The sequence below is a fragment of the Psammomys obesus genome, unplaced genomic scaffold, assembly GCF_907164565.1.
Source record: "Psammomys obesus unplaced genomic scaffold, mPsaObe1.curated_primary_1811, whole genome shotgun sequence".
In the NCBI taxonomy this organism is placed as follows: Eukaryota; Metazoa; Chordata; class Mammalia; order Rodentia; family Muridae; genus Psammomys; species Psammomys obesus.
Window position 1 is genome coordinate 574,247 of NW_026590466.1, and position 20,160 is coordinate 594,406.

Genomic DNA, 20,160 nt, shown 5'->3' on the forward strand with positions numbered 1-20,160 from the left:
CTGCTTTTATTTCCTATGTTTATTTTATCTTAGTGTATAGGATAACCAGGGGACCAATCAACTGGAATGAGATTTCAATAGGCCCGTTTCACATAGCAGTGGCATCTTGTTTCACAAGGCCCCAGCAATCTTGCTTTCATTGAGAAGCAGTCCCCAGACAGTGACTTGAAGGGACATGGTATCCCCAGTGAGGATTCTTCCATAGACAAAAGAGAATGGTTACTTTTCTCAGGGATACCTGGGGTGGAGGGGGGCGGAAAGAACTTCAACTATCAACATGTGCAAGAGCCCATGTTCTTCTTCATGATGCCCAAGTGGCATTTGGGCTCATGAGCTGGTGGGGACTCTATAGAAGCCAGATCAGTGGGGCTGTGACAGGTTGGGTCTAGCATGCCTCCTTGTTCTTTGGTTTCCAAGGCATTTGGTGTTTCAGTGTTTCCCTTTGCAGTGCTATGTAGTCTTTTAGTGTATATTTGTTTGTCTCTATATAGTTGTCACCTGTTCTGTTCTCCCCTGGTACAGTTCTGCACCTGGAGATCTCATGGGTAGGACTAGCATGGATCTGGGCTCTAAGATTTTCACAGAAGGCTACTGACTGTTTTCTTGGCCACTCAATTGGAGCAAAAACAAAGGAAGGCAGATCTAGAGAGTTCAGAGTGGGCTATAGAGTGAGTTCGATGACACTCTGGGTAGTTTATTGAGATGCTGTCTCCAAATAATAAGCACAAAGAATGACTGGGTGATAGAGTGCTTGTCTAGCATATGTGAAGCCCTGGGTTCAATTTCTAATACTACAAAAACAAATAAAAATCTACCCGTGAATCCTAGGTAAATTTTCTTTTAAATATTACACCGTAAGTTATTTTTATAAGGCTGCTAAATATATTTTCAATGTAAACTTTCCATTTACATTAGAGTGTTAGGTTTTGGGGTTTTTTGTTGTTGTTGTTTTTGTTTGTTTTATTTTGTTTTTACAGTGAAGTACATCTGCCAGCTTATTCTTAATCTCACTATGGTAGTTTCTGGTGATCCTGTCTTGGATTGCATGCCATTTTGTTGGGGACAAGCCAGTGTAGGTTTGATTTGATGTTACTTGTGTCTTTGCTTGTAGCCATAAACCGTCTTGTGGATCTAATTATATCTTCTAAGCTTGTATTCAGGAGCAGATTAACAACACAGAAGAAGCTTTTCTTTTGCTGGAAGCTGCAAGGGTTTTGCAGCCTGTAGCAGATGGTTGCCCATTTTGCAGAAAGCAGGCTTCAGAAGTTGGACGGTGGACTTGCTTGCTGGCAGCAAGTTTCTTGCAACATGCATTCCTTTTCAGATGTTGCACAGTTTCATTGCCTTCAAATTCAGACTTGTATCCTGTAGTGCTCTTCTGTCCTGACCTCATGGAGCTGGCCTTGAGTGAGTGGCCGGAGAGCCTCAGTGCTAATTATTAGCACAGATGTTCCTGTGATCAGCTATTTGAAGTGAGTTGTATGGCTGGAGTGATGGTTTTGAGATAGCAACAGGTCCTTTGTCCTCTTTTTCTCATTTCTCTCCCCTTTCCTCCTTTCTAGAGAGCCTTTCCTTAGCAGAGTTCTCCCAGAATAGAGCCTCTTGTGGCTTTGATCCAAGGAGAGTTTCTGGGGTGTCAAGTGAAATCCATACTTTAGGGTAGCTTACTATTGTTTTGTGTGTATGTGTCTGTGTTTCTGTGTGTGTCTGTGTGGCTGAGAGCGTTATTTCTATTCTGTGAGCATTTGGGTGCATGCTATTGTTGAGGAGATCTTGAAGTTTATGTCCTGATTTGTTTGTGCTTCTTTCAGTATTTTCTTATTAAAGTAAAGAAGCAAAACTACATAGTTCATAAGTGTTTTATCTTGAATTTGGACTTGTATGTAGCTTAAGTAATTGGATGAATCTCTGTGAAACCTTCCCTTTATAGTTGTTTGTTTATTTGGTTTTTTGTTTTGATTTGTTTTTCAAGACAGGGTTTTTCTGTGTAGCTTTGGCTGTCCTGGACTTGCTTTGTAGAACAGGCTGACCTGAAACTCACAGCAATCTGCCTGCCTCTGTCTCCCTGACTGTTGGGATTAAAGGTATGCGCCACCACATCCGAATTGTTTTTCATTCTTTATTAACTGTAAAAAAAAAAAAAAGGAACTAAATCTTTATGTGTTATGCATACTATAACTAAGGCATGCAAATGATATTTATAAAGTTCAGTTTGGCAGAAGTATGGACTAATGACTCATAGTAAGTAAAAGAACATTACTTTGGAAACATTGGCTTTTAATCTTTATTAGTTTTATTATTTTTGTTAACTTTTTAATTATACAAAACAATAGATTTTATTATGACATTTTCTTTCATATAATTGTCACTGTACTTTGCCATTTGTTTTCCTCTGGTGCTGGGGACTGAACCCAAAGCCTTGCTGATGCTAGGCAAACATTTTACTATTGCCTTACATCCCAGCACCATTTATGTTTTTTTTAAAGCTTTAATTCTTTTTTAAAAATATATTTATTTATTATGTGTACGGTATTCTGCCTGCATGTACACCTGCACCCCACATTGATGGTTTTTAATATATTAAGAGACATATTTACTATATTAAAAGACACAGAGAAACTGTTATTTTTGTTCAAGTTTTTTTTTCAGATTTTTTATTTTTATTAATTACAGTTTATTCATTTGTATTCCCCCTGTAGCTCCCTCCCTCCTCCCCTCCCAACCCCACCTTCCCTCTGTCTTCTCCACCTGTGCCCCTCCCCCAGTCCACTGATCCTCCCCTTCCCTCTGATCCTAGTCTATCAGGTATCATCAGGACTGGCAGCATTGTCTTCCTCTGTGGCCTGGTAAGGCTGCTCCCCCCTCAGGGGCAGGTGATCAAAGAGTAGGTCAATCAGTTCTTGTCAGACACAGTCCCTTTCCTCATTTCTATGGAACCCACCTGGACACTGAACTGCCATGGGCTACCTCTGTGCAGGGGTTCCAGGCCATCTTCATGAGTGGTCCTTGGCTGGAGTATCAGTCTCACAAAAGACCCCTGTGCCCAGATTTTTTTGGATCTGTTGCTCTCCTTGTGGAGCTCCTGTCCTCTCCAGGTATTACTATCTCCCACTTCTTTCATAAGATTCCCTGCACGCTGCCCAAAGTTTGGCTATGAGTCTCAGCATCTGTCTCGATACCCTGCAGGGTAGAGCCTTTCAGAGGCCCTCTGTACTAGGCTCCTGTCCTGTTCCCTGTTTTCTCCCTCCTCCAATGTCCATCCTCTTTGCCTTTCTGAATAGGGATTGAGCATCTTAGCCAGAGTCCTCCTTCTTGATTAGCTTCCTTAGGTGTACAGATTTTAGTGTTTATCCTATATTATATGTCTAATATCCACTTATGAGTGAGTGTCTACCCTGTGTGTCTTTCTGCTTCTGGGATACCTCACTTAGGATGATCTTTTCCAGTTCCCACCATTTATCTGCAAATTTCATGATTTCCTTGTTTTTTTGTTTGTTTGTTTGTTTGTTTGTTTTTATTGCTGAATAATATTCCATTGTGTAGATGTACCACAATTTCTGTATCTATTCCTCAACTGAGGGGCATCTGGGTTGTTTCCAGCTTCTGGCTATTACAAATAAAGCTGCTACAAACCTGGTTGAGCAGATGTCCTTGTTGTATACTTCAGCATCTTTTGGATATATGCCTAGGCGTGGTATAGCTGGATCTTGAGGAAACTTGTACAACCACTTTGAAAATCAATCTGGTGCTTTCTCAGACAATTAGGAATAACGTTTCCTCAAGTTTTACAGGAAACTTTTTTCTTTTTGTTTGGTTTTTGAAACAAGGTTTCACTAGGTCCAGGTTGGCCTCAAATATAAGTTCTTTCCTATTCTGCTTTCCAATTTTCTGATTATAGATGTGTGTCATGGCACTCATCTGAGAGAAACTGTAATTTTTTAAATAGCTTTACATGTTACAGTTTATAGGAATTAAGATGTAAACTGTACTGTTAACAATGTAGTTAATGTTTCTGTTTGTGGTGCTAGCTAAGTGCTGTATGAGATATACACACACATATTTATGTATATGTATTTATGGTAGAGATATAGATAAATAAATAGATTGATTGATTGATAATTACCAGTGATGAAGTCTACCAAACATGAAGGACCACACTTCAGGATGAAATAATTCTCTGTGTGCAGCTGAATTGAAAAGAGATGTATGCTGATGAGATTATGGAGTACTTTCTCTTGATATGTGAGAGGGCCAGGACCTGCAGCCCAACAGACATCAGGGGTTCTGCCAACTTGTTGGTGGACATGATGGGAAGGAGGCCCATGTTTTGGTTATGTTCAACATGTTGCTCACCTTTATTATTACTTGTAGGAGACCCATGACTCTCAGGTTTTTGTCCTACCCTAGGCTTAGGAAAGGTGGGGCAGCAGCTGGTAGTTGCGGGGGAGGTAGAGAGAACACCTGGCAGGCTGGCAAGAACTGTGTAGCTTCTGAGAGGTGAACTAGCAGGAGGTAGAAACTGACTCAGGGAGAAAGTTATTCTAGAGCCTTGGTTAAAAAAGAAAGGAAGTGTACAAGGTGAAAGTCAGGTTCCACCATGAAGGTCGTTGTTGTTGTTGTTGTTGTTCTCCTCCTCCTCCTCCTTCTTTGGAAAATAATTTACTCTTTATAAGATTGAAATCCTAAAAGTTACCTATTCCATACAATTTCATAGATATAATTATGTTATTTTAAAGACCATGATTTTCTTTAGCTACATGAAAAAAATCTATCTTTAAACTCTTTTTTTTCAGTTTCTTAAAATTTCAGTTTATTTACTTACATCCAAAGACTGTCCTTTCCCTTCTCTCTTCCCAGCTCCCTTCTCTTCCTTCCTCCTTCCTCCATTCCTTTCCCCCTCTTGTCATACCAACCTTTTCCCCAGCACATTGATCACATCAGGACTGAGCATATCTTAATCCCCCGAGGCCAGACAAAGCAGCCCTGCCAAGGGAAGTGATCCAAAAACAGGCAACAGAGTCCATGTTAGAAACAGCCTCCCCCAACTCACCAGCAACTCACATGAAGACCAAGCCACCCATTGGCCACATGTGTACATGGGGCTTAGATCTAGGCTGTGCATGCCTCTTAGTTGATGTCTCAATCTCTGTAAGCCCCCATAGGATTGGGTTAGTTGTCTCTGTTGGTCTTCTTGTGAGGTTCCTGTCTCTTCCAGATCCTTCCATCTTTCCCCTAACACTTCCACAGGACCCCTGGAGCTCCTCCTTATGCTTGACTGCAAGTCCCAGCATCTATCTCAATTCGCTGCTGGCTGGAGCCTCCCAGACGATAAGTTAGGCTGCTTTCTGCAAGCAGAGCAGAACATCATTATTAGTGTCAGGGACTGGCTGTCTACAGTGGGGTGAGTCTCAGATTGCGCCAATTATTTGTTGGACATTTCCTCAATCTTTGTTCCCTCATTATCTCTGCACTTCTTGTAGGCAGGGCAATTTTTGGATCAAAAGGTTCTTGTTCCCCTCCTTCCACTAGTCTTGCCTGGCTAGGAGGCAGTCAAGGCAGTCTTCATGTCCCACGTGTTAGAAGTCTCAGCTAGACTCACACCCATATCCTCCCAGGAGCCTACCCTGTTGCAGGCTTCCAGCTAGGCAAAGAGATGTTTCCCTTCTTGTTCCCAGACCTCTTACCTCCCACCCCAGTTCTCCCCAACTCTGATTCCCACTCTTGTTTCCCTCCCCATTCCGTCTTCTGCCCAGTTCCCTCTCTTCATCCACTTCTGCTGTCTATTCTATTTACCCTTCTGAGTGACATTCTGGCACCCTCCCTGAGCCCTCTTGTTACTTAGCTTCTTAATTTGATTGATTGAAGAACTCAAGTGGAGGTAATTGCCAGGAGCCAGCTAACTTCCACCCTCCCTTACCTTGGACCTTCTGAAAGTACCCTGCCTTCTGTGAGTTTTGCAGCAGGTGGGGTGGCTTTCATATCTCTCCAGAGACTGTGGGCTCTCCTACTGATGCTTTTGAAGTCACCAAGACCCAAGTATTTCTAGTGCATTACTATGCTGCCCTTTTTATGAAGTAAGGTCTTTCCAACTTCTACCTCTTATGTCTTAGATTCTCTAAACACTTCCTTCACTCTCAGTATGTGAAAACAACTGCCTAGTCACAATTTCCAGGTAGGAGAATATGCTGAGTTGTTTAGTGGGCCAGGCCTCCTGCATATAATTACTGCTTGCAGAACTAACTAGGGCACGACAGACAAAGACTGTATTTGGGGAGGAGGTACAGCTTTATTATTTTTTTAAATGGTTAAAAAATCACCCAATTCATATTAGTATGTTAATAATTAACAGAATGAAACAGAAGCTGGACTTTGTGGTGCTCAGTCACTATTTTGAGGCTATTGTAGACTGCATAGCAAGTTCCAAATTAGTTCAGGCTGTACAATAAGAGATTGTCTCAAAACAGCAAAACATTACAAGAGAACAGAAGAAGAAGAAACAGAATTGTAATCACTTTATGCCAGTTTTTAAATTGGTTAAGTTGAACCCTGTTCTTTCAAAATAAAATATATACAAGTATTAGGCTGAGGAGATGGTTCAGTGTGAAATGGTTCACTTGAATACAAACATGAGGTCCTGAGTTTGGATCTTCAGAATACATGTAAAGCCAGATGAAGTAGCACATTCTTATAATAACAATTGCTCCTATGGAAAACTGGGAGATTGAGTCAGGAGAATCCTCAGAAGCTCATGGACCACTTATCATATCATACGGAGAGGCAAACAAAAGACCATGTCTCAAACAAGGTAGAAGGCAAGCTCTGATATCCAAGGCTGTCTCTGAACTGTACTTGTGCACTGTAGCATGTATGCCTACACTCACATACACAAACTTGCCCTCCCATGCAAACATGTATGAGTACATGTGCACACACACACACAAAGATTAAAACTATATATGACTCAAACTATGAAATTATTTATTAAAAACATAATCCAGCTTGCTGTACATTTACAGCAGTTGATTTCAGGAAAAGTTACTAGGGTATCAGCAGTGAAATCTTTCTTGCTGTTTGCCTGACCTAGCCACTGGGTACAAACTCAATGCTATTAGCCACTTCAGGCTGTTTGTCTCTTCTGTTATGGAATACAGTGAGGTATGTCTGTGTCCTATTCCCTGTACCCATATTACTAGAGACCACTGATGTGAAAGCCCATCTGACTGTGTATCCAATAATGAAAGAAACAGGAGAGCCTTTTAAGTGCATTTCAAATCTGTTGTCACCTGAGAATGGATAGAACTAGTGGGCCAGTAGGTGGCATCAGAGAACATTCAATCTCCTCAGAATTGTGAATGGCAGGCTGGCTAGCCTCTAGTTGCCTCTGTTTTGTTGTTGTTTTTAATACAAGCCCAGCTGTTTACCAGAATCTGACATGCTAACTAGCCTGATGCACTTGATTCCCAAATGTGTTAATGGTGTACTAGTACATTCAGAGGGTGTGAAAACAATCACATGCATTTTAGGAAGATTTTACTGCCCCTGGTCAGCATTGGAATTGACCCTGACTACATATAGAAATATAACTCTTTTCTTTGTATATCTTTTTTTTTTTTTTCTTAAAGCAGCCCCAATAAACACAATAGTTTTAAGTCGTCTTGAAATTCCCACTATTCCAGCAATATTAAGTTATCCCGTTTTACTGTTTGTCGTCTTTGGTTTACTTAAAAGAGTCCCAGTACATATTTCAATTGCTAACTATATTGAAATTGACACATATTTCTGTGTGTTGTCTTTTAAATATCAATAGTGTTATCATCAGTGTGTGTGTTTATATGCACAATTTGTATTTGCACTGTGTAGTTGTTGAGGACAACCATGAGAAGTCAGTATTCTTCCATCTTTCTGTGGTTTCTAGGAGTAGAACTCAGGGTATAGGACTTGTGTGCAAGTGCCTTTTTCCAGTTGAGCCACCTTTTCTTTTTTTTTAAGATTTATTTATTTATTTAATTTGTGTATATGTGTACTCTGCTTTCATGCACACCAGAAGAGGGACTCAGATTCCATTTCAGGTGGTTGTGAGCTACCATGTGGTTGCTGGGAATCGAACTTATAACCTCTGGAAGAATAGCCAATGCTCCTAACCGCTGAGCCATCTCTCCAGCCCCAGTTGAGCCTGTGTATTATCCTTTTAAGGACCTTCTGGTTTGTTTTTCAGTTCTTCACACAGAACATAGTCCATTTTTTAAATTTAAATTTATTTTTTATAATTTAGTCATTTTACATCCCAATTGTACCCCCTCCCTTGTCTCCTTCTAGTTCCACCCTTCCTTCCACTTTCCCCCATCTTCCTCCCATATTACTCAGAAAGGGGGAGTCTTCCTCCCCTACCATCTGATACCAGCATATCAAGTCTGTTACTACTGCCTGCATCCTCTTTCTCTGTGGCCTGACAAGCCCCCCACCACCACCAGGGAGAAGTTGTCAAAGGTCAGGCAACAGGAGTCCATGTCAGAGACAGCCCCTGCTCCCCTTATTATGGAACCCACATAGAGACTAAGCTGCCTGTCAGCTACATCTGAGCAGGGGGTCTAGATCTTCTTCATGCATGGTCCTTCGTTGGTGCAGCAGTCTCTGCAGGGGCACCTGGGCTCAGATTTGTTGGCTCTATTGGTTTCCTTGTATAGCTCCTGTCCTCTCCGGGTCCTTCCCTCCCTCCACTCTTTCCTATGACTCCCTGTACTCTGCCCAAAGTTTGGCTGTCTTAGCATCTGCTTCAATCTCCTGCTGGGTGGAATCTTTCAGGGGACATCTATGGTAGGCTCCCATCCTGTTCCCTCTCTTCAACTGCTTCCGGTGTCTATTCTATTTGCCCTTATGAATGAGAATTAAGCATCCCCCTAGAGTCCTCCTTGTTATTTAGATTCTGTGGATTGTAGTATGGTTGTCCTGTATTACATGGCGTATAGGCACTTACAAGTGAGTATATACCATGCATGTCTTTCTGGGTCTGGGTTACCTCACTCAGGATGATCTTTTTCAGATCCATCCATTTTTCTGCAAATTTCATTATTTCTTGTTTTTAACACCTAGCTAGTATTTCATTGTGTAAATGTACTGCAATTGCTTTATGTATTTTTCAGTTGAGGGACATCCATGTTCTTTCCGGATTCTGGCTATTGTGAATAAAGCTGCTATAAACATAATTGAGCAAATGTACTTTTATGGTGGAGCATCTTTCTGGTATGTGGCCAGGAGTGGTATAGCTGGGTCTTGAGGAAAGCACTATTTCCAAATGACTGATTTCCAAAGTGATTGTACAGGTTTGCAATCCCGCCAGCAATGGAGGAGTGTTTCCCTTTCTCCATATCCTTGCCAGCATGTACAGTCACTTAAGTTTTTGATCTTAGACATTCTAATCAGTGTAAGATGGAATCTCAGGGTCATTTTAATTTGCATTTCCCTGATGACTAAGGATGTTGAACTTTTTAAAAAATATATCTACACCATTGTATATTCCTTTGTTGAGAATTCTCTGCTTAGTTCTGTACCCCATTTTTAAATTGGATTATTTGGTTTGTTGGAATTTTCTTTCTTGTGTTATCTATATATTTTTGATTATTGGCCCTCTGTCAGATACAGGGTTAATAAAGATCTTTTCCCAGTCTGTAGGCTGTCTTTATTTTCCGTTGACAGTGTCCTTTGCTTTATAGAAGCTTTTTAGTTCCGTGAGGTCCAATTTATCAATTGTTGATCTTAGAGCCTGAGCTGTTGGTGTTCTGTTCAGGAAGTTGTCTCCTGTACCAATGAGTTCAAGGCTCTTCTCCACTTTTCCTTCTAACATGTTTAGTGTGTCTGGTTTTATGTTGAGGTCTTTGATCCAGTTGGACTTTAGTTTTGTGCAGGGTGATAAATATGGATCTATTTGCATTTTTCTACATGTAGACATCCATTTAGACCAGCACCATTTGTTGAAGATGCCTTTTTTTTTCTATTGTATGGTTTTGGCATCTTTGTCAAAAATTAAATTTTAATGGGTGTGGGGGTTTATTTCTGGGTCTTTTGATTCAATTCCATTGATCCATCATTCTGTTTCTATGCCAGTACCATGCAGTTTTTATTATTCTTGCTCTGTAGTACAACTTCAGATCAGGAATAGAGATACCTCCAGAAGATCTGTTGTTGTACAGGACTGTTTTAGTAATTTTATTTTTGTTTGTTTGTTTTTTCATGTGAAGTTGAGAATTGTTCTTTCAAGGTTTGTAAAGAATTGTGTTGGTATTTTGGTGGGAACTGCATTGAATCTGTAGATTGCTTTTGGTAGTATGGATATTTTCACTATTTTAATCCTACCGATCCATGAGCATGCGAGATCATTCCATTTTTTGATATTTTCAATTTCTTTCTTCATAGACTTGGAATTTTTTTTTCATTCAAGTCTTTAACTTTCTAGCTTAGAGTTACACCAAGATACTTTATGTTATTTGTGGCTATTGTAAAGGGTGTTGTTTCCTTAAGTTCTTTCTTAGTCCGTTTGTCTTTTGTATACATGAAGGCTACTGATAATATTTTTTGTTGTTAATTTTTTGTCCAGCTACTTTGATGAAGGTGTTTATCAGCTGTAGTAGTTCCTTGGCAAAATTTTTGGGGTTACTTATGTTTACTATAATAACATTAACAAATAGTGATACTTTTTAGTTCTTTCTTACCAATTTGTTACCCCTTGTTCTCCTTTAGCTGTCTTACTGCTCTAGCTAGGACTTCCAGTACTGTATTGAAGAGATACAGAGAGACTTGGCAGCAGTGTCTTAATACCAGTTTCAGTGGAATTGATTTAAATTTCTCTCCATTAAGTTTGATGTTGACTATAGGCTTTCTGTACCTTTATTATGGTTAGGTATGTACCTTGTATCCCTGATCTTTTATTTTTTGAAATTCATTTATTCTTTTATTAAGTGCAGTTTATTCACTTTGTATCCCACCTGTAGCCCCCTCCTCACTCCTCCCAACCCCACCTAACCTCCTTCATCTCCTCCCATGCCCCTCCCCAAGTCCATTGATAGGAAAGGTCCTCTTCCTCTTCCCTCTGACCCTAGCCTACCAGGTCTCATCAGGTCTGGCTGCATTGTCTTCCTCTGTGTCCTGGTAAGGCTGCTTCCCACTCAGGGAGAGGTGATCAAAGATCCAACCACTGAGTTCATGTCAGAGACAGTCCCTGTTTCCATTACTAGGGAACCCACTTCTCGAAGACTTTAAACATGAACAAGTGTTGGATTTTGTCTGTGCTTTTTCTGCCTCTAAGGAGATGATCATATCTTTTTTTTTTCTTTCAGTTTCTTTATATGCTAGATTAAATTGTTGGATTTCCATATATTGAACCACCCCTGCATGGGTGGGATAAAACCCACTTGGTCTGGATGATATCTTTGATGTGTTCTTGGATTCAGTTTTACTGAGTATTTTACTGAGTATTTTTATGTCAATGTTCATAAGGGAGAATGAAATTCTCTCTCTTTTTTTGTTGGATCTTTGTGTGGCTTAGGTATCAAGGAGACTATGGCCTCATATAATTAGTTTAGTAATATTCCTTCCTTTTCTATTTTGTGGAATAGTTTGAAGAATATTGTTGTAAGCTCTTCTTTAATGGTCTGGTAAAATTGCACTAAAACCATCTGGCCCTTAGCTTTTTTGGTAGGTGTGGTAGGAGACTTTTGATGACTGCTTCTATTTCCTTAGGTGTTATGGGACTGTTTAATTTATTTACCTGATCTTGATTCAACTTTGGTAAGTGGAATCTATCAAGAAAATTGTCCATTTTACTTAGATTTTCCAATTTTAGAAATTTAGAAGTTCAAATTTGTGGCATATAGTATTAGGTCTTTTGAAGTAAGTCCTAATGATTGTTTGGATTTCCTCAGTGTCTTGTCATTATGCCCCCCTTTTCATTTCTGATTTTGTTGATTTGGATGGTGTCTCTCTGCCATTTAGTTAGTTTGGCTAAGGGTTTGTCTATCGTGTTGATTTTCTCAAAGAACCAGCTCTTGGTTTTGTTGATTCTTTGTTTCTAATTTATTGGTTCCATCTCTGAGTTTGATTATTTCCTGCAGTTTTCTCTTCTTGAGTGTGTCTGCTTCTCCCCCGCCCCCCCCCCCCACCTAGGACTTTCAGGTGTGCCTTTAAGTTGCTTGAATGGGAATTTCTTTATGAAGGCACATAGTACTATGAACTTTTTTGTTAGCACTCCTTTCATTCTGTCCCAGAAGTTTGGGTATGTTTTACCTTCATTTTTATTAAATTTAGCAAGTCATTAACTTCTTTATTTCTTCCCTGAACCAGCTGTTATTGAGTAGAGAGTTGTTCAATTTCCATATGTCTGTAGACTTTTTGCCATTTCTGTTGTTGAGGTCCAGGTTTAGTCTCTGGTGGTATAATAGATACAAGGGATTATTTCAATCTTCTTGTATCTGTTGACGCTTGCTTTGTGATCAGATATATGGTCTACTTTGGAGAAGGTTCTATGAGATGTTGAGAAGAAGGTAAATTCTTTTGTGTTTGGGTAAAAGGTTCTGTAGATGTCCATTTTTTTCATTCATGACCTCTGTTAATGTCATTATTTCCCGGTTTAGCTTTTGTTTTGTCAATTTGTCCTTTGATGAGAATGGGGTGTTGAAGTCTCCCACTATTAATGTGTGGGTATCAATGTGTTGTTTAAGCTTTATTAACATTTCTTTTACAGATGTGGGTGCCCTTGTATTTGGGCCTTAGATGTTTAGAATTGAGGTTTCATTGTGGTGAAATTTTCTTTTGAATATGAAGTGTCCTTCCTTATCACTTTTAATTTTGGTTTAAAATCTATTTTATTAGACATTATAATGGCTACTCCTGCTGCTTCTTGGGTCAAGTTGCTTGGAAAACCTTCTTCCAGCCCTTTACTCTCAGGTAAAATCTATCTTTGTGCCTGATGTGTGTTCTTATATGTAGCAGAATGTTGGGTCCTAATAAAGCATCCAGTTTGTTAGTCTGTGTCTTTTTATTGCAGAGTTGAGTCCATTGATGTTGAGAGAGATTAATGACCAGTGACTGTTAGTTTCTTTTATTTTGATGTTGTTTGTGGTAGTGTGTTTGTGTGTCTGACTACTTTTAATTTTGCTGTAGTGAAGTTATTTATTTCCTGGGTATAGTTAGCCTTCTTTGATGTGATTTGGCCTTGTAGTATCTTCTGTAGAGCTTGATTTGGTGATAGGTACTGCTTGTTTTTTTTTTTTTTTTTTTTTTTTTTTTTTTTTGTGGAACATACTGTTTTCTCCATCTTTGTTGACTGAAAGTTTTGCTGGGTATAGTAGTCTGGCCTTACATCTGTGTTCTTTTAGGGTCTGCATGATATCTGTCCAGGCCCTACTGGCTTTCATAGTCTCTGTTGAGAAGTCAGGTGTGATTCTGAGAGATTTGCCATAATGCATTAGTTGGTCTTTTTCCCTTGCATCTTTTAATATTTTTTTCTTTTTTCTGTACATACAGTGTTTGATTATTATGTGGAGGGAAGATTTTCTTTTCTGGTCTCATCTATTAGGTGTTCTGTAAGCCTCTCATATGCTTATAGGCATGGCTTTCTTTAAATTGGGGACATTTTCTTCTATGATCTTGTTAAAAATATTTTCTGGGCCTTGTAGACATGAATCTTCTTTTTCCTCTATTCTTAATATTCTTAGGTTTCATCTTTTCATTGTCTTTCCCTTCTTGCATGTTTCGTGTCAGGAATTTTTTTAGATATAACATTTTCTTTCACAGAGACATCAATTTTTTTTTCCACTGCATCGTGTACACCTGAGATTCTTTCCTCCATCTCTTGTATTCTGTTGGAGATGCTTAATTCTGTAGTTCCTGTTTTCTGCTCTAAGTTCCAGGATTCCCTTAGTTTTTGCTTTCTTTATTGTTTCCTTTTCAATCTTCAAAACTTGAACCATTTTATTGATTTCCTTCACCTGATTGTTTTTTTTTTTTCCTGTACTTCTTGAGTGATTTATTCATTTACCTCTCTACAGGTCTCTCTAATGCCCTCAATCTGTTTGAGTGCATCGTCCTGTATTGCTTTATGGATTTTATTAGTTTCCTCAGTTATTATCTTCATAAACATAGATTTATGGTCACTTTCTTGTGTTTCAGTTGTGTTAGGGTATCCAGGACTGCTTGCCTTTAGATAACTGGGTTCCAGATATGCCATCTTGCTTTGTCTTTTGTTGATTGTGTGTTTATGCTGGCTTTTAACCATCTGGTTGTCTCTGGCATTGGCTGGTAGTTTGTGGTGCCCACTGTAGTCCTGAGTGGGGTGCTGCAGGAAGAGCCCTGGGCAGTAAGCTGGTTGTTCTTGCAAGAGCAGTGCTCAGATTGGCAGGTTTGGTCTCTAGCTGGTGGTGGTTCTCAGTGAATTGCCAAGTCTCTCCTCAGGTTATGATCCTGTAGACTGACTGGATTCCTCAGAAACCCAGGGTCTCTACTCTTACCAGGGGAAGCCCTGGAGAAAGCTGCCCCCACTGGCTTTCTTGCTCTGAGTTTAATGAGCTACAGTTGCCCAGACACTGCGTTTGCTGGTTGCAGCCATCCTGGAGAGCTAGGGAGACTGGATGAATTTTGCAGTGGTACCTGGAGCTGTTGCCATGGCTCTCAGGCTTTAGGAGGCTTGAGGTTGTAGCTATGTGCCCAGGTCACTGTCAGGTGAACACAGCATAAAGGCATGTGGCTAGACGCTGGAGATCCTGAGCCTTCAGAACCAGGAATATTTCTGGGAATTAGCTGGTTGACCTGAGGTTGGACCTGTTTGTTTCCTTCATTGTGGGGTTTCTTCTAGACTCGGAGACCCAGTCTCTAGTGTTTTGGGACCTACAGTTCAGTCTGGGACAGGGAGCACAGCTCGCAGACGTGTGGCTAGGTGCTAGAGACTTCATGCCTGTGGGAACCCAGGGACTTTTCCCTGAGGATTAGCTGGGTGACCTGAGTTCTAACCTGATTTTTTTCCCTCACAGTGGGGTTTACCGTCACCTGGGAAACACAGTTGCTGGTGTTTTGGGGCCCACAGTTAGGTCTGTTGTTCTCTGTGCAGTCACCATTGTCCTACTGATCAGACACATTGTGGGATTGGTGACACCATCTTGGATTCTCCTTTGTAGTCCATTATTTATACACACTTCCCAAAGATGCACTTTGTCTTTTTTTAGTCTATTCCCACTAGCCTTGGAAAAGTTCTTCTAGTTACCTTGCACACAAACATCCTTTTAGGTGCTGGGGAAAACCCTCTTCCATAGCATCAGGCTCTGGTTCTTACATACTAACTAATGAATCTTACATGGCTTTCTTCAGAGAAAACATTCTAAGACAGCCCAGAAGAAGTTGCAGGCTTTCTACAACCATGCACAAATTCCCTATAATGTTATTTCTTCCCATTTTATTACCTTTATTTCTTTTTAAAAAAGGAAATGGGGTCTTATGCAGTGAACGCAGGCTTGCTTAGAACTTACTTTGTAGTCCAAGCTAGGTTCAACTTACAGCAGTCCTCCTATCTCAGCTTCCTGAGTGCTAGGATTTCGGGTAAGAGCTACCACATCTAGCTCCATTCTGTCAATTTTTCTGGTTACCTTAAGTGAGCTCGCAATGAAGGGGAAGGGACACACATCCAACTAATGGGAGGCTAGCAAAGGCATTACAACCATTTAAAATCTGTTACACTTTTTGTAAAAAAACAAGTTTATTGCTACTGTTTTAGAATTTGCTTACCAATAATAGTTTTCCTAGACATTTTTCTCCCATAGCCTCAGCTAATCTCAAGACATTACAGTGTGGAGGTGCTAACAGTGTCATTATAGACGAGGCAGTATTTTACTTAGCTATATTTCCCTCACCTCTGCCCTCACATTCAGGCAGTCTAGTTTATTTCTCTCATGAGTTAACTGAAAAGAGATATGAAAACATTATAGATATTATAACACAGGAAAACCCAGCAGAAAATGAAATGCACATGGTTAGAGCCTTACTTATGAAGACTTTGAGGGACTCTATGAGGTATATTCCATATTTTGTAATTCCTTAGTTCTGGAGTGTGATGAATTTGTCCATTTTATTCCTTTTCTAATTCTCAGAAAATTATTATAAAGTCAACATTTTATTTTTTTCTCCTTGCATACTCACTAAAACTTTAAAAGTCATTAAAAGTTTGTGTTTTAACACTTTTTGGTTTTATCTTAGAAAATATTCTTTATTATATAACATTCTTTAGTAGTTTTTGCCTGTAGGAGAATGTATTTCTTCTGTTATTTACCTAATGCTGTTCAGGAGATTCTTTCCATTCTTGACTGGCTCAAAAACTGTCTATTGTGAGGTCATTTCTATCTTAAATTGGAGCTCTGAGAAGTAAAGTTAGCTTCATGCAGTGACTTTAAAAATAAAGAGACCTTGAGTGGGTCTGCATGTTTGTGGTTTTCCCCTGACTGTATTTTGTTGTTGTTTTGGGGATACTGGGGATCAGTCCCAAGATTCATACATATACTGGCTTTAAAAAAAAACTCAAAAAGAATAATAATAACAAAACAAAATAAGAGCTGGGGATATAGCTCAGTTGGTAGAGTGCTTGCCTAGTATATAGAAAATTTTGAGTACCATCCCCAACATTGCATAAAACTGGGGTTGGGGGTGCTCTTGAGGATTTGAGAGGTAGAGGGAGGAGGATCAGAAGTTCAAGGCTAGTCTGGGGTACATTAGAAATTTTCTCAAAAAAAAAGTTTATAAAATTTCTAACTGACAAACACTGAAAGAATGAATTAGAGAGGCTAAGGGTGGCATTAGAACCTATGATTCTCACTCTGCATCTTGGCAATTTGGTCATTAGCAACCATCTGAAATAATGTGTATGCCTGTATACAGAAAGCACCTGTGAGACATGATGTGTTTTGGGTGACAGCAGATACTACTAGTTTCCTTTGTTAGATTCCTGCTGTTTTCCCATACAGGAAGATGTCTAGTGTGTGAAGTCCCTCTTTGTCTGCATTCTTTTCCAGGAAAAGTGATCTGAGTTGGAGACCTCACTCCTGGCATGCCACCAAGTTCTTTGATGTCTACCCTGAGCCTGCAACCTCACTGTTTCTGAACGTCAGTAGTTCTCCTTCCTGGAAGAGCCAGCACCAAGCTAGGTAGGTACCAGATACTATATTAGATCTATGTAACTGTGACATTCTGTGAAATTCCCTTGAGTGTCTTGACTTCAGAGTAGTCAAGGCCACTGTTGCTCAGTTAGGATTTTAACTGAATAATTAATTCACTGTTCACAGAAACAATAGAAAACAGATAATTATGTGGTAAGACAAAAGGATGAACAAGCTTTTTTTTTTCTCTCTCTCTCTCTCTTATGAGTGTTTCTTTAGGAATCTGCAGGGTTTATATTCTTGTGGAATCCCTTTGGGACTGTCAGTGGGAGATCAAGATTTTGAATCTAGCAGGGTGGGTTTCTATTCCAATTCTGTGCTCAGCCACCACCTTCTTTGGAAGGTATTTCCATAAATTGGCAAGTAGGTGGTGATGTTTATGGGGAGAGTCTACTGTGTCTACAGTACTGTACAGATATGAATGATTAATGTTGCACATATCCTAATGGAAGGATGATAGTAATGATGGGTGGTATGGTTTTGGCATGTGTTTATTATGCATTTGTATATCTCCATAGACACATAAATTGTTTTTCTCTCTGTGTATATTTGTGCCTGTGTATGGCTATGCATATGTGGCTAAACCTCTTTGGCAATATGTATTTATATGCATATACATCCATGTTATTTTATGTATGTACAGTACATACATAAAATACATAAAATGTGATATAAGTATATGAGTGTGAAAGCATAATTTTGTATATATATGTATATTCTTATATGCATGCATACATTTCTTTATGTGTTTGAAAATAATGTTAATGTCTTTCATTTATCTTTTCATTACTTTTTTGTTGTAGATTACTTTTATTTTTGAGTTAGGGTCTCATGTAGATCAGACTTGCTCAAACTGTGCAACCTAGGCTAGCCTTGGACTTGAAATTCCTGTCTCTTTAATTCCTAAGATTATAGGCATGTGATATCACATTATGTCCATATTTTCTCTTAATTTTTAAAAATTATTTATTTTACTTTTAGAAAACAATTTTATTCTTCTTAATTTTTAACAATGTGTATTTATGTGTTTGAATGTGTTTTTTGTTTTGTTTGTTTGTTTGTTTGTTTGTTTTGTATTTAAGTGTGGTGCCTGCAGAGGCTTGAAAGTTTCAAAACCCTGGAGGTGAAGTTACAGGTAGTTGTAAAATACAGGTCCTCTATAAAGTATTGAATGTTCTTAACTGCCAACCCAGTTTTCTACTACTGTGATTATAGCTTTTAGCATAAAAAATAATGTTTTATGACACTTTCGTACACAAATGTTGTTGTATTTTGCTCATATTTACCTTTAGTTATTACCCATCTTTCCATCTTCTTTTTTTTAGATGCCTATATTAAATTTTATTCTTAAAATCAATCGAAACATCTTTTTTTAATTTTTATTTTTTTAATATTAGTTACAGTTTGTTAACTTTGTATCCCTGCTGTAGCCTACTTCCTCTTTCCCTCCCAATCTCACCCTCCCACCCTCATCTCCTCCCTGCCCCTTTCCAAGTCCACTGATAGGGGAGAACCTCCTCCCCTTCCATTTGATACTGGTTTATCAGGTATCTTCAGGACTGGCTACAAAGTCCTCCTCTGTGGCCTAGCAGGGCTGCTCCTCCCTCGGGGGGGGGGGGGAGTCAAAGCGCTCGCCATTGAGTTCATGTCAGAAACAGTCCCTGTTCCCCTTATTAGGGTACCCACTTGGACACTGAGCTACCAAGGGCAACATCTGAGCATGTATGGATGCTCTAGGTTGCATCCATACATGTTCCTTGTTTGGAAAAACAGTTTCATAAAAGACCCCTGTACCCAGATATATTTGGTCCTTGTAGAACTTCTGTCCTCTCCAGGTCACAATAACTCCTCCCCCCCTCCTTTTTTTTTTTTTTTTTTAATTCCCTGCACTCTGCTGAAGGTTTGGTTATGAGTCTTTTTTTTTTAATATAAAAAATGAAATTTAATTAAAGAAATGTATCATTCTTTTACAATATTCAGGGACGTCAAGCTCAAGGAAGTCAAGCTACAGTCTTCTTCTGTCATTCCATTGGCTAAGAAGTTCTATTGCCTAGGTAACCATGAACGCTTATACTTGTTTATTGGAGACAGGGTTTTTCTGTGTAGCCTTGGCTGTTCTGGACTCATTTTGTAGACTAGGCTGGCCTCGAATTCACAGAGGTCCATCTGCTGCTGCCTCCCAGAGTGCTGAGACTACAGGCGTATGCCACAGTGCGTGGCTTGAAAATATTCTTTTTTTTTTTCGTATTTTATTTTTTTCTTATCAGTTACATTTTATTAAATATGTACCCCAGCCGTGTCCCGATCCCTCATTCCCTCCCAGTCCCTCCCTCCCTCCCTACTCTCCACCGTGCCCCTTGCCAAGTCCACTGATAGGGGGGACCTCCTCCCCATTCATCTGATCCTGTTTTATCAGGTATCCTCAGGACTGGCTGCAAAGCTCTCCTCTGTGGCCTAACAGGACTGCTCCTCCCTTGGGGGTGGGGAGGCCAAAGAGCCAGCCATTGAGTTCCTGTTAGAAATAGTCCTTGTTCCCCTCACTATGGGAAACCAATTGGTTACTGAGCTACCACAGGCTACATCTGAGCAGAGGTTCTAGGTTACATTCATACATGGTCCTTGGTTGCATGTCAGTCTCAGAAAAGACCCTGTGCCCAGATATCTTTGGTCCTTGTGGAGCTCCTATCCTTTCCTCATCAGTCTAACTCCCCTTCTTTCTTATGATTCCCTGCACCCTGCCAAAGGTTTGGTCACGAGTCTTTGCTTTGAAAACACTGCTAGTTAGAGTCTTTCCAATGCGCTCAGTAGACTCCTGTCAATGTTCAATGCGTATCCCATCTGTCTTTCAAAACGAGGATTGATAATCTTACCCCATGTCCGCTCTCTTAATTATCTTTTTTAGGTGTATAGATTTCATTATGTTTATTATATCTTATAGGTCTATATAAGTGAGTATATACCGTGTTTGTCTTTC

General features: G+C 39.6%; 1 protein-coding gene across 1 annotated transcript in view; it reads left to right on the top strand.

The window, feature by feature from the left end:
• Positions 1–20,160, top strand: part of LOC129676898 (protein Shroom2-like) — a 125,637-nt gene that overhangs the window by 98,451 nt on the left and 7,026 nt on the right. Inside the window, exons 3-4 of the mRNA XM_055607414.1 lie at positions 17,043–17,174; positions 19,167–19,240. Coding sequence (XP_055463389.1) covers positions 17,043–17,174; positions 19,167–19,240 — 206 coding nt within the window. The remainder of the gene's footprint in view (positions 1–17,042; positions 17,175–19,166; positions 19,241–20,160) is intronic.